General features: G+C 37.9%; 2 protein-coding genes across 2 annotated transcripts; one reads left to right on the forward strand and one right to left on the reverse strand.

Annotated features, from left to right (window-relative positions):
• Positions 1 to 5,975: 5,975 nt before the first annotated feature.
• On the forward strand, positions 5,976 to 7,051 carry LOC117623190 (cyclin-dependent protein kinase inhibitor SMR6). The gene has a single exon (XM_034354077.1). It carries the CDS (start codon positions 6,393 to 6,395, stop codon positions 6,717 to 6,719), a length of 327 nt encoding a protein of 108 aa, XP_034209968.1. The 5' UTR covers positions 5,976 to 6,392; the 3' UTR covers positions 6,720 to 7,051.
• Positions 7,052 to 12,777: 5,726 nt separating this feature from the next.
• On the reverse strand, positions 12,778 to 14,794 carry LOC117622604 (F-box/LRR-repeat protein 4). The gene has a single exon (XM_034353342.1). The coding sequence runs from the start codon at positions 14,548 to 14,550 to the stop codon at positions 13,126 to 13,128; it is 1,425 nt and encodes a 474-aa protein (XP_034209233.1). The 5' UTR covers positions 14,551 to 14,794; the 3' UTR covers positions 12,778 to 13,125.
• Between the last annotated feature and the right edge of the window lie 658 nt (positions 14,795 to 15,452).

Here is a 15,452-nt window from a genome sequence, read left to right on the forward strand (position 1 = left end):
AAAAACTTCCTCCCTCTGAGATTCCAAAGCTGCTGTTCTTGCTTTCAACCTGCGCACTACATCCCACCTGTGTGTTTTCACCCTCTGCAAAGCATTTCACTGTTTCCAGATGCTGATCTGACTCACCTTCGGATTTATTCACTTGCACAGGAGAACATTGGCTGATCGTGATGTCGAACTGCCCGCTTGTCAAATATCTGCCTTCCCCTTCTTTCTACATTAAGAAGGAATTGTTACATTTTTTCTAACTAGGAGTTCTATAACAAAATGTAACAAAAGAAGCATAGAGTTACACATCCTTCTGGTTCTTTAACTATCATGGGCTTATTGTATCTCTCTCCCCTCTGGTTTGTGTATTCAAAAAACCATTTAGCATCACTTGTTATCGATTTAACTCATTTTGGGCCTCAAAATTGTAAATCCTTTTTTATATTTATGAACGCACTGAAGTTGTATTTCGTTTTCTTTCGTGGTGCAGAATGTAGGTTAAGAAGCCATTCTTTGACGCATGGATGAAGTAGCTCAATGTTATATGGTGAAGATTTGTTTTCGTAAGTGTTCTGTTAGAATACATATCTTCACTTTGCATATTTGGGTGTGTTTCTTTTCTTTCATTACCCCTTTTCTATAATTTATTTAGGTACTTTGTAGATAAAAATCTGAGCTTTGTCTAAGCAGTTTGGTCTATACACGTCAGCCTAGTCTAAATGGGAGTTGTATGATATCTTAGACATGAACTATTTCCTAAACCCTATACGATTTGAACTTTGGTTTTTGGGGAGCTCAGTTCTTATCTTGTCAAACGAAGTGTTTATGAAATCTAATAGTCAAAAGGATCAAAATCTAGACAAGTGCATAATCTTATACACAGAGGATGAAAACTATATGTTGGAGGGAAATAAAGCTGAAAAGGCAGCAACCTTTTGATCTCTTTTGATGAAAAAGATAAACTTTATAATACTAATCCTACATAACAAATGATCAAGCTTTAAGCATAACCGTAGTAGTTACGTTGAATTGTTCTTGCATGTATGTTGCAATCTGGTGTACCGGATTCATTGTTCTAACAAATTCAAAATTTCAAGCATAACAATAATAGTTATGTTGAATTGTTCTTGTCTGTATGTTGCAAACTTGAACACCTTTTTTCAATCCATAAGCAGTATTAGATGAACGAAGAGGATCTCCTCCTTTGTTTTTTCTCCCTCTTTTCTATCCTTCCTCAAAATTGAAATCTTAAGAGCTTAATAAACACAACCCAATTGTTCATTTTTTTTTAGTATACTTAAAAAGGAGAAGTTCAAGAAAGTCTCTTGATTTTGAAAACAAATAAATCCAATTCAAGAAATCCACCACACAATGGACTTTGCAGGGGTGTTTGGGAACGCCGAGAGGTTACAGAAAACTTATGTTCGAAGAAGATTTAAGAATGAAAAGGTTTAGAAACAGAATTTCTCCTTCCCAAACACCCCTGCAATGTCCACATCACCGATTCCCATTTGGAATTGGAGGCTTCTAGTATGGTTTCTATGTTTTCTGCTCCAACAAGTTTTTTAGTGGAAAAAAAAGGGATTTAGTAACCCAATTGCAGCGTTGCCCATAAAGGAAGAGGTACATAATTGCAGTGGAAATAGAGACACAAATTTGGGTTCTGTTAGACTTGTTTGATTTAAATTAGATTTTGTTGGAGTTTGATGATACTTATGCTTATATGGACTCTGTGGATACAAGCAAAGGTTTTTTGGAAACAGTGAGGAACAACAGCTCTTGTACGGGAACAGTGTAACTTGTCCAACTCCTCAGTCATCTCCCAGTGCAAGTGCAACAAATAGGGGTTCCTTTGACTTGATGAGCACTTGTTTCTCTCCAGTTGTGCAATCTCATATTGATGCGCCAAGGGAGCCAATTGGAGATATGTCGCCTAGTCTAAAGCTGCCGCTTGGTCCTCCCATCCCAGATTCCGTGTCACAATGCAAGTCCGGTAAGGATTCTCTTCAAGCGGTTTTGCTTTATTTTATTTAAGCAGAATTTAATGGTTGATTTTTTTTTATTGTTCTTGACTGTGTGGTGGATCTCTTGAATTGGATTTATTTGTTTTCAAAATCAAGAGACTTTCTTGAACTTCTCCCTTTTAAGTATACTAAAAAAAATGAACAATGGGGTTGTGTTTATTAAGCTCTTAAGATTTCAATTTTGAGGAAGGATAGAAAAGAGGGAGAAAAAAACAAAGGAGAGGATCCTCTTCGTTCATCTAATACTGCGTCTGGATTGAAAAATAGTTACCTGCTCATTGGTTTCTGGCTAAAAAAAAGTGTGTTCAGTTTTTGGCTGGAAAAAGAAGTGTTTGAAGTTAAGATACTCCTTTGTAGTAACTAGCAATACATGATCTTGCCTACATATGATTGTGATTGATATTTCATCAAAGAGAACAATTATACTATAACGCATAATTATAAGATAAAATATAATTCTATCATACAAAGATCATGAGATTACGGAAAAAAAACAGAGTAAGCTATTTGAGTAGTGATCAAGATTCTAGAATACCCTACCGTGACAGATATAGCTTCTGGAGTATCAGCTTCTGTTGCCATTAATCTGCAGATAGTGGATTCTGAGGCGCATGAAGGAACTTTGTTTTGATCCAAACTCCAAAAGCTACCTCAAACTTTGGAGCTTTTAAGTTGAATTGAATCCACGGATGCAGCTAGCAAGCTTTTTATGTCTGCCTTTGTTGCTGATGCTGCTGACTGTCTTTGCAGCTTTTGAGTTCAGTGTTTTTGATCTTACTGTATTAATCTGTTGATAGTTATAATAGCAAAAGCACCAGCCACAGGAAGTGACAAAATTGTCACTTTTTATATGCTAATATGCAATGTATGGATGAGTTGGCCACTAATGCAATGGTCCTACAGATTGATTGATTGATAGCTCACATGACCTGCTAGACTCATGCAGCTTTACACAAATTGCACATTCAATTAGATCCAATTATTCTTAGGCAAAAATTGCAGCAGCCAGGCTTTTTGTCATATAATTAACTTGTCCTATGAAAATGTGGGGTTACAGCTCCTTAATTTGCTTAATATAATTTGTTCCTCTTGCAGATAATATTATTGCCGGATGAGTTTTGCAGTGCTGATCATTGTGATGGTTAAAATGTAGACATCAAGTTTAGCTTTCAACTTTATTGGAGTTGGGTTTGGTCACGGATCAAGTGATATCGTCCAAATTACTTAACTTAATTTACAATTAAAGAAGATTTGAACTTAAGTGAAAGGGGACGGACTCACTATCCTAATTCATTGATCTAATCCACACGCATATACCGGATAATTTAGAAGACTGCGTATGGTGTAATTAAATTAAATTAGTGTGAGAAATGCTTCTAGTTGGCTACTTTTATAATGAGTCCAAAGACTATATTCTCTCCAAGATAAGGCAACGATCATGATTTTGATATTTTTAAACAGTCAGTCTGAAATTTAATTATGAGGAAAATAATTTTAAAAATATGACGGTCCATGTTGGCATGCATGGGAGGGTCCCGCTGCTAGGTGTCCCAGGAAACCATCTCATTGAATCTCAACATCCAATGGGAATAATAGCTATAATCATGCTGATGTGGATTTTTTAGTCTTGACATGGCCGAGTTGGCGCACCATCCAGCTAAATGATTTGTGCTGATGACCATCTAAGCCGTCCAAGAGGATTAGAATAATTGTGTGTGGAAATAAAATTGCTCGAAATTCAGATTTTATACCTAACTTCTTGTGTGTATCTGTGCACTTTGTTCATTTCTAGTAAGATTTACTCTCACCCAACTCTAGCTTTACGAAAAATAATAGCATCAAATTACAAGACAACCATCTCCATCAAAAACCGACCAAATAAAAAGCACTGCTGATGTTGCTCGCCGCCCTAGTTGGATAAGCAAAAGCTGATTGCAACTTGGCTCTACTTTTTCAACGAAACAATCGTATATAACTTGAAAAAATAACACTTGTTTTACAATTTGATCACTTCATGTAGAGCAATTTTTGATTGGGATGACATTTGAATATGCTTGCAGCATGCATTATATATGCATTTTCTTTAAAATGCTTTGAAATAATAAAATAAATTATTAAATAATTCATAATTTGTCTGTCCTTGTACTTCGAGGTGCATGTTGTTGTCCGAATAGCATAATATACATAAACTTATAAGAGTAGTGTTACTACTAACAGTCGCTTATTCACGCATAAGTATTGTGAATACATTTAGCTATTCACTTTCATCAACGACAGAAAGTAACGCGGATACAATCTCAGAAGCTATAATCACTACCACCCGAGTGTGGTTTAACTTGGTGAGAAATCATAACTCGAGTGTTTCAATTCAAGTACGGTGGTCAAACCATGGGTATTGTCGCCATCTAGGATATATGTCCAAATCCAACCCGACTAAAAAAAGAATTAATGTCACGTCACAATTCACCAAGGTCCTATAGAGTCCCACCCCTTAAAGTTGATCAACATAATGCATTATTATTCCAATTTATATGATCCAAGAGCTGACGTTGGATCAGCACCGTCCAAGAAGAACATAGACTGTACTTGTTTCAGGATGGGCCCACCGACACTGCACAACGCACGTGAATTAACTACTACCAAAGGATCCCAGGACGGACTTGTAGTTGAGAGACTGAGAAGAGGCTTATGTGGCACCTAGTCAGCTTTGATTTCGACTCTCCCATTGGATGGCTGAGATGGCTGGCCGCCCACTGGACCCCACATCTACCTCAAGTAAAATCTTGCCACAGATTTCCACACTCTGCGTTTCATGTGAATGTGGTATGGCTTTCGCAGATCAGCATTCGAATTCTTTGCTAATTTCAAAAAGGAAACAAGAATTTGTGCCATTCTAAATTCTTATTGACGTCTCAAACAAGTTACTGTTGTAACAATTTTTGGGATTTTCGTTAGCAGCAAATTTCCTGATTTTCTTACTATGCTTCTTCTCTTGATTGGGGAGTCGTGTGGAGGATTTTTTAAGGAAATGGATCTTGTGCATATTACGTCATTCTTTAACAGACATTTAGACGAGTGATTGTAAAATATTACGGTAGTACGATAATGTGATACATTTTGTATAACGTGTTATAATATAAATGGATATTTATTGATACTATTCTCTGAAGGGGAAAAAATAAATCATATTGTCTACTCATATTATAACACGTATACAAGATATATCACGTGATCGTACTACCACAATATTATATAATTTCTCCATTTAGATAGCTAATAAGACAGAAATTTAAAGTTGCAATAAAATCATAACTTTAAGTATAACATTGAGGTGTTTTAAAGATGTGGTTGGAGAGTAAAATGTAAATAACCTTTTTTTTCAAATACAAATTTAAGTATACATTATGTTTGTTGGTGGTATCCCAGCCCGACGGGGATTTATTCCATTCCTAGGTTGGAGAATGTAACATTTAATTAACCCTTAAAAAAAAAAAATTAGTTCTACAATCTTTTTTGGGTACATTGTATTTGTTGGTTCATAGTAGAAGGGTCTATTCTTGGCCTTGCCTTATTGAACACAACAACAATGGCCCAGGCCCAAGGCCCAGGCTGGGCAGAACCCGACAATAGTACGGTGATTTAACCTTAAACGACAACGTTCTGTATGCCGGTGATTGTGCCCTGACTGGCAACATCAGTCCCCAGAAAATAATAATTCGAAACAAGGGCACAATCGTAAAAGCACAAGTGAACCAAAGGCGGGAAAAAGAGCCGTTGCTAACCAAACCTCAAGTTTTGGCGCCAAATTCCATTTCACACGGTTTGGACTGCCCGCAATATTTCGGGCAGCTCTCTTGCTCAATCCCCACACTGATTAGGCTTGTTTTAACTTTTGCCAAATTGGCTGTGGACACCGCCAATAAATATTTATATATACCTCTTATTCCTCCACGCAAAGCTCTTTCTTATTTATTTTCTCTCAGAAAACTTTTCTTTCTCCATTAATTTCAAAGCCTGCTTTCACACTTTTTCTCAAACCGTCCTATTTCCCTCTCTTTCTCTAGCCGCCTCAAAATCTTTGGTTCACAAAGAAAAAGAAACAAAGACCCTTTCCTCTCATTCTTTCTTCCCATCTTTCTCCCTGTGATTCTCTTAGCTTGTTTTCTTGGTTTGTTCTGATTCTTAGATCAAAACCCCATCTTTTCTTTTTATTTTTCTTGCCTCACTTTGTTGTTTCATTCCGATTCGTCGCCGTTGTTCTAGTTTTGTTCTGATTCTTAGAGCAAGATCCCACCTTTTGGTTTGGACTTTGGTCTGTGCTTGTTCTGTTTTGGCTGATTTTGGTGAAAGAGCAAATTTTTCTTTTCGTCAAATTAAAAGATGGGTTTTTCAAAGAAGTCCCAAGTGGATGGAGGCCTAGAATCCGAAGGCAAGAAGTGGGTAATCGCCGGAATCTCAGTACGAACCTCGTTAAAGCCGATAAACACGAAACTGAGAGCTAAAGAAAGCGAAGCTGGAGAAGAAGAAGAGGCATCTTCAACAACCCCAACAGCCAAAGAAGCCAGAATACCTGAGATTTTTTCATGCCCGCCAGCCCCAAGAAAAAGCCGGCCTCCTTCAAGATGTAACTTCAATGGTGTGAGGGAGTTCTTTACCCCACCCGATTTGGACTCAGTGTTCAAACTCCATGTTGAGAAGGCAAATTGAGTTGACAGTAGGCTACCAAGACCAAAGAATTAGAGCAGAGATTAGGAGTTTTTGTTGTGTTTTTATCTATTAATTTTACCCTTTTAGTGTAACTCTCTGTCTTCCCTGTAATGGGTAGCTGATGTTGTACAAAGATATAATATTTTTATGTAATGGGTATTTCAGCTTAGTTTAGGTCTGGCTCTTTTCGTTTTTAGTGAAGAAGATGATGTTTGACAAGTTTTTTTTAAATTTGTTTTAGGTTTAGTGGATATTTTTTGCTGTTTGAGCTGAGATCATTTTTGCATGTCTTGGAACTTGGAATGGAATTGCATTAGTAACAGTGCTTGTTTCTTTTCTTGGTTGTTCCTATGTCTCTGTTCATGATCAGATGTTATTGAGGCAAGGCAAGCATCGCACATACAGAAATAGCTCTGTTCTTTCCTTCTTTCTGTATAAAGACAAATTATTTATGTAATCAATCTTCCAGTTTAGGTCGAGGTTTTCCTTAACCAAAGAATATTTTTTTTAACATATCTTGTTTTCGGTAACCATTAGAGTGTGCATATCTTTGCAAGTTGAGAACTTGATATTATTAACGTGCTTGTAGGAAAGGAAAAATAATTACTTCATAATCTAACACTTACACTCATTACTAGAGATTATCATAAAAGGAGAGACACTGCTGAGGTTGTATTATCCACTTTCTTCAAATAAATTGATGCGCTGTAATTGTGAGGTTAATAATATTCCTTCACTGTTTTGATGTCACCGTACTTTATGTGATTGTTGAACATGGTCGGCAGCCTGGCACAAGTAGAGTGGTGACCTCTCTCACTGGTTTACATGGATGCGGAATTTTGTAAAGCTGCTGAAACAAGTGGCGGTGACAGAGTGCCTGCACTTATCTCTCTCTTCTGAGCCCCTCCTTCTCTCCTCAGAAAGAGAAACAGATGAATGATTGGCATTTCAGCAGAGATATTTAGACTGAGAGCTAGCCTCTGCATCTGCCCCTGCCTCCAATGTCTTCCTCCTCCTCACTTGGTCATCAAACTCATCAACTCTTGTCCAGTGCACACGAACACACGTGTACTGTATGCATAGGTTCTAGCCAGCTGAGTTAGCTAAAAACCCAAAGAAAAAGTTAGGCCAAGACATGTAAAAGTAAATCTTTTTCATGCCTGAGATGAGAAGATGCTGCACGGATGCTTCACAATTGACTGACTGTGACAATTTGACGACAATTTGACAAACACCTTAGAGTCATATTTAGCTCTCATCTCTCATCTCGCATCAAGTACCTTTTTAATTCCATGCTCTGCCTAGCCCTCTTTAATCTTCCTACATGCCCCACTCGCATGTCCCCACCTCACCCTGGAACTCTTTGGCAAAGCCAAGCCAAGTTCCTTGTAATGCTTCTTTCATTGTTCAAAGACAAAGCATACTACAATATAAGAAGTTGATAGATTAGAATCCTATGTGGGGTTGGAAGGCTTGTTTGGTACACCTTCAAGTTAAACGTTTTTAGCACTTGATGACAAAAACAACTTGTCAATGTGGTGCCTCTGTTATTGCCAATTTGATGTACTGTTTGTGGATAAGATTTAGGCATGTTTATCATGCACCAAACAAACACCAAACTTCTTTCTTCTTCTTTCTTTTTTAATGGAGTGGAGAGGATATGTTTTGCATGATCAAGGGATTTGTTTGTTTATCTAATCTAGGGTTCTCATTCGTAATGCATATTAAACAAAGGGATTCTAGGGATTAGGATCCTTTATTAGGGTTTTTTTTTGGCTTTAAAGAAAGAAAGTGTACAGCAAAGTGATGATAGTAAATTTGGATTGGATAAGCAACAGTGACATCCACCCTGTTTGTGGTTTGGTTAGACTTGGATTGGATGCCACATGCAGTAGATTATCTTTAGTGTTTTCTAATGAGAGAATTCAGAGTGTTAATTTTGACTTTCCTCTTGTTTCCTCTCTCTCTCTCTCTCTCTCTCTTCTTTGGCTCTATTTTCTATTGGATTTTATCAAGATTACAATACTTGATTGCATATTCTACAGAATATTTCCATATGGGGTTTTGGGGTAGTTGAAGTTTGTAATACCTGTCAAAATTTCACCACCATTTTAAATGGAAGAAGAAGTGAGAACATAACATATTGTATAAGCTGAAATCAATAAAATTATAATCCACCATTAAGCCTTGAATAGCATCTGATTAGCATGTTATAAATCTAATTCACTTCATCAATATCTAAGTTGCTTGTCGTAACCGACACTGGTCACAATCTCACAGAAAAACAGTCCTTGTCGTCGTTTCCTCTGGTAGCATAGCTGATAGCACCAAAGCAAATACAATCCTTTTCAAACGGCAATTGGCAAATCTGAGATGAAAAATGTTCACAAATTGGATCATGTTTGTTTTTAACCAAAGCAAACGAGGGTGCCTAAGCCTTTATGAAATGGACTTGTACTTGTCCTCATGGAAAAAGCTCTAAGCATGTCCTTAACGGCTAGCAAATTCCTTTGATTTGCTGTCTCTGTGTGAGTATCAAAATACAGTCGTCTCGTCTCTTTTGAACAAGACAATAAGAGAGTTGCATATTTCAATTGAACTGATTAAAGTGAATTGACCCTTTTCAATTGAACTCATTAAGGATCTGATCTGATGCATCATTCAAATCCTACTTTCAATAAGTTGGGAGCATTGTTGTTCACTACTTTAACTCAAGGTGTATTCTCACTATCCTTCTCAACATTTGACACGTGTCTATTGACATAACCATGATTTCATAAATACAAAGTAAATAGTTAACTATGGTTATGCCAATGGACACATGTCAAGTGTTAAAAAAGATAATGATGGTACATCTTGAGTTAAAGTGGTGAGCAAAAATATTTATATTTCAAATTTTCCCACCCCAAGCCAGACCAGACGATTTCTCATTATCGTCAGATAGGTTGACCCGTGATCATTGATATAATCAATTCTTATAAGTGACCATATGCTTCTTGGTAATTAACAAGTTTGTTAATCAAATTCATTAATTGCTCTCCCTCAAAGTAGCAAGCCATGCATGTATGCCTTAATGAGAGACAAAATGAACCAAAATATTACCTAAACAATGCATGGTAGTTAGTTAGTGAGGCATAGCACTGATCAGCACCATATATTATAATTTTGTAATCCCTCAGTCTAATATATGGACATAATAGTTTCAATGAACATGATATTAGTATATAAAAAATACATGTAAGAAACATTTGTACATAACAAGTTTACATATGTTATAATGTGATGTGATTAGAGAGAGAGACACATTATTATGTACAACCGATTACACATTCTCCGACATGAGTGAGAGAGAGGAGGGGGCAGGGGGAGGGGATAAATGAGCTTAGGGGTAAGGGGGGGAGATAGGGTTAGAGTTGGTGTAGTATTAAATGAGAAAGATTAGATATTTGGAGCAAGAAAGGAATCCAATGGACGGATGAAGGAAAGGCGGTAGACACATACACATGGCCTCCCAAAGAATCCTAAGACTATCAAGATTCTAATCTAAATGCTGCGAATAATAACGTTAAAACCTTTTCCTTCCCACATTTACAAATAAATAAATAAATTTAATTTTATCGAATTTCGTTCCCCTTGACCTTCTTTGGCCCTCACAAGCTGACTTTTGTTTTTACGCGGTTTCAGCCCTTCCTTGCCCACCCCAATGTCCCAGCAGACCCAACCCACTTTTGCTGCCTGCCCGACCTGCCCGATACTTTTGGCGGGAACTTTGCCCTCAAGCCACGAATTTTGGATTTATTCATTTCGCGCCAAAAGAAAATTGTTGCCCCGCGAAAAGTGAGCTGTGACGGCTAATACTTTTTCTTTGTATTTCTATTCTAAGCTCCTCCTCTCTCTCGCACCATTTTTTCAGAGCATTTTCCCCAGACGCATTGACGTGGACTGCTTTGCACTGCTGATTTTGGCGCTGGGCCCCACCGATTTCTATTTCTGGCCGTTCAAAAATAAGTCTGAAGTGGGCCGCCCCATGATACAACGGATAAAAAGCAACATAAGATTCTAATACTTATATCATAGACATTGTCATGTTATTCTTTTAATTTGATAAGGATGAAATGTCTTTTTCCTATTTTATTAAATGTCATTAAGTACCTCTCTTTTTTTCTTTTTTTATTGTATTAATCACCATTTTAAATATGAATTTATACCGCGGCATGGTATCTGTTTTATTTTTTTAAAAAAAAAAAAATTTGTTATCAAAACCAGCCTTAAAAAAAATGGAACTAAAAAAAACCTACCTTAAAAATGATAATTGGAAAATTTTCTTATTCGAATCCAATGCACTCGACTCGACCAACAGCATCGCATGTTAGCATTTGGGGACCTGAAGCTGTGCGTTTTGTTCTGGACTCTGGAGTTGGCAGAAGTTGAGCCCAAACAAGAGGGCCCCATTAGGCCTTCTTTTTCTTTTGCTTTTATTTATATATTTAATGTCCAAGAGTCCAAGGCAGGCTTAAGCCTTATGGGCTTTCGTTATAGACCTAGTAGGTGAGTGGGTGGACCAGCTCAAACTGACCACAATTTTGAGAGCACAAGAAATTTCAGAAATTTATATATTATTCCCAAAACAAAGGTGTTATTGGCCAATTAAGGAGCTACAATACTTATTTACAGATGTGAGTTTGGGCAAGGCAGTGTGCCCGCCTATTTGCACTCGAGTTCGATTCATTTCCTCTGCATTAGAGTAGTTTAGAATAACGCTTTGTCAAAAAAATGCAAGAATATTTAAAAGATAATTAATAGGCCAGAATAAAGATATGTGATATTTGATTAATTGAAGCTGCGGAAAAAGACACAATGGCCACTGGCTGACCTACCATTCAAATTTCATTGGCTGTGCCAAACCAAAAGCAACTATTGTTGGCTGGCACAGTAACTCATTTTTACAGAAGCAGTAAATCTCATTTGGCAAATATTATGACAAATTTAAGGTGAAGGCGTTGTTGCAAGTTGTAAGTTGTAACTTGCACAACGCAACCTAACCTAATGATAGAGATGTGTTTAAACTTTTAAAGCGACACTGCCATAATTTGCATTTCTCAAGAATCAAGATGATAATCACTTCTCCATTTCGTTTAACAAGAGCCTCTAATTTGGCATTATAAAGCACTTATTAAAACATGATTAAGCCTTAAACTTCCAGAAAATGACAATCAATTCTTTACTGTCACGTAACAAGTACACAACTCTGGCTTTTTCAGTTCTGGAAGGGCAGGAGGAGGAGGAGGAGGAGGTTGAGATTCAGAATCCATCCCACCAACCAAGTAAGAGAATGACTTAATATCGAGAAATCCAACCAAATGGGAACGACTTTGCATCTTTAGATGCTCCCACATAGAATCAACCAACCAACTATCCAACCCAATTAGCAACAGAATTTCTCCAACATTCTAAATCTAAGGGAGATAGATGGAACCACCCAAAAACAGAAGTTTATATTTCGTAGTAGAAAGCTCAAAGTTAAATTATCAGGACTGTTCATTTGTTCCATTTGGTACAGAACATCAAAAGTTGCCCCAAAATCTCTTCTTGAATGATGCTGGCCAAGACTTAGCAGTAGCAGATCACAAAGATGAGCTTTGTCTTCTGCAGATCCTTCTACAAGACTTTAAAAATCGATGCTCGATTATGCATTTTGAAATGTTCTAAGGAAGCTGACAGCAAGGGGTTTATTAACCTTGAATTGAAAGGATAAACTTTGAGGCATGTTTTATCCACTCTTCACCAATCATTCAAGTCCAAACAAAAGTATTTATGTGTTTAAGACAACTCCAAAATCTTTATATAGCCTGAGCAACATTTCCTGAACTACACAACCAAGAAACGTGTCCTGCTCCAACAACCCAGGAACACTTGTGCATATTGTTTCGACTGACTTGGCCCTAAACCCTAAAATGTATGGATCAGTCAGGAAAGAAAAGTTAAAAAGAAAAACAGAACCAGGCCACTCATAATCAGTCCACAATTTAAGTTGTATGTGCAGCAGGACAATAAAGTATGAAGCCAATTCAAAGGGATTGGTAGTTCTTTCATTTCCGGTGTACCAAAGAAGAAGCAAAAGCAACACACTCTGCATCAAAAGAGTTATGCCTTTCTCATTGAAATAGAGAAGAAAAACATTACACGTAACAGATGCAACAATCTTATTGTTTATAAATACATCAACATTCGTGTACACAAAGTATCATTATTCAGAGAAAGCATAAGCTGCTCTTTCTGGAGTACTGGTCCATACATTTCCAGACAACAACCATTCACAAATTAAAACAGAACAAGCAGTGTGATAAATACCTGTTTCATTGGAAACATTTTATTAACATAAATATACATTAGTAGCTTCACCGAATCAAGCAACAGCCTCAATGAACTTACGTGAGGCCCAAGTCTTTGCAGCATCCGATATCTTGCTTTGCTCGACCTGCACCTGTCTCAGCTGAGGAGAGTTCATAACAAAAAACTCAATTGCCTCAGCTTGTATCCCACAACAGCGAATGATATCAACATTCTCCAAATACTTGCAGCTCTTAAACACAGAAACCATGGCTGCATTAGTCAGCCCTTTACATCCTCTCAACCTCAAATCAACCAAATAGTTACATGAAAATAGCATTGATGCGAGCTCTTTGTCCACCAACATTTCATTATAAGACAAATCCAATTTCCTCAGTTGCCTGAAATTCTGTCCTAATGTGGACAACAACCCTGGTTCCCTTTCAACCACATCACAATTTACTAGAGCCAATTCTTCAAGGCCAGAACTCACGGCGGCCCCAAGAGCCCTGAGGCCTTCACCACTGACAAGACAGCAGCTTTGAAGTTTAAGACTTGAAAGGCTTCTGAAATTCATTGCGACAGCCAATAGATGATCATTTTTAAGGTCGAGAGGTAATCGAAGGTCGAGTTTTTGCAAGTTACAATGGCTTTGGCTAAAGAACCTAAGCAGACCCTCTCTGCTACCACCATCATAAACCAAAAGAGAAGTCAGAGAATCGCAATTCTCGGCCAATTTCACCAGTACCCCATCAATTATAGTCCTACAAGTCCTGAGCTCCACTTCTTGAACACCCTGTAAACACCTAACAAAGGACGAAAAAGACCCTCCATCACCAATCCCTTCACAGCTCCTAAACTGCAATTTCTTCAGCTTTCTACAGCTTCTCCAAAGCCAACCCAAACCCCAATCATCAGCTCCAATTCCAGATAAACAAAGACTTTCCAAACCCAATTCTGCATCAGAATTGTCGTCTGCACAGAACCCATATTCCGTATTGACATCAACAGCTTGTTCAAGACCTTCCCCACAGCAAACCAAGATTGACAATTCCTTCAAAGAAGGGAAATTGAGAATCCACATGAGGAACAGAGGCCTGGAGAGATTGATACACAGATAGGTGAGTTGGGTACATGCTGCAGAGAGAGAAGTGAGAGAGGAGAGGGAGACAGGACCAGCCAAAAACCTCAGGCCGTGAAGCTGGGGACAAAAGGAAGAGACTAAGAGAAGGAGATGATCAGCAAAAGTGGTTGATTTTGTGGTGGTGGGGTCAGGATGTAAGAGAAGAGAGAGAGAAGAAAGAAAAGGGTAGTGAGAGAGAAGGGAGGACAGAGAAGGGATGGTGTAATCATGAGGGGTAAGGCGGAGAGAGAGGGAGGTTTTGGAGGTTCGGTAGAGGTAAAGCCAGCGCTTGGAGACCAGAGAAACTGAAGAGGATGTTGATGGTGGAAGTCTTTGGAAGATTTCTTGTACAAGTTCATCACATAGCAACTTATCCATCTCTCTCTCTCTCTCTCTGTTTGTGTGTGTGTGGTGGCTGAGGCTCAATTGTTCTTCTTCTTCTTCATCAAATTGGTTCTTCTTTTCTGGTTCTTTGTTTGGAACTTGGAGTTCGCACCGCCACCGGCCACCTACCACCTACAAAACAAAAGGAATTGTCTTCCTAATTCTAGAGGCCTTCTCAATTTGACTATTGCTTGCTTTTTTGCTTTGGTGTGCTCTGTTTTGCTTTGTTTTGGTCAAGTGAAATGAAATGGCGTTTTAATATTATTTAGTAGATGACGGAGTTTGCTTTAGGTTGCAGTTCCAAGGTTCAAGTGCGTACAACTCACACTGAAAGCGGGGTTTCATGTCATTCACTCCCACGCCACGCGCTACAAGACGTGAAGTCACGTGTAGGAGTGGGACCTATTAAACTAACCAATAAGATGATAGATTGATACATCATCCAACCGCTCACGGCCGTCTCACCTTTCTGTACTTTTATTATTGTCCGGGTCCCAAGCAAATTCATCACCGAAAAGGAAAGGCTAAGGCAAGAGAGGAGATGATATGACATGCCCAAAGAGCAAATTCATTTCATTTCCATAACCAATAGCCCAAACCCTAAAACCCTAATTCATTTTATTTCAATTCATTTCCATAACCAAGGGGCCAATATTTATAAGGAACGAAGTAATTACTGAAAGGAAAAAATTATTAGAGGACAAAGAATATATTTGCATTTTTTTTCTGACCTCATAAGCATTTGTTTTTCATTTTCTTTGAGTCCGTTTAATAACAATTTCAATTTCAATTTTTAGTTTTCAGTTTTTATACTAAAGTATAGAGGAGTGAGGATGAGATTAAGAGAGAGGATTAGAGGGGATGATGAGAGGGAGGAGCAACAAAAGTGAAAACAA

This window comes from Prunus dulcis, chromosome 3 (genome assembly GCF_902201215.1).
Source record: "Prunus dulcis chromosome 3, ALMONDv2, whole genome shotgun sequence".
Lineage (NCBI taxonomy): Eukaryota > Viridiplantae > Streptophyta > Magnoliopsida > Rosales > Rosaceae > Prunus > Prunus dulcis.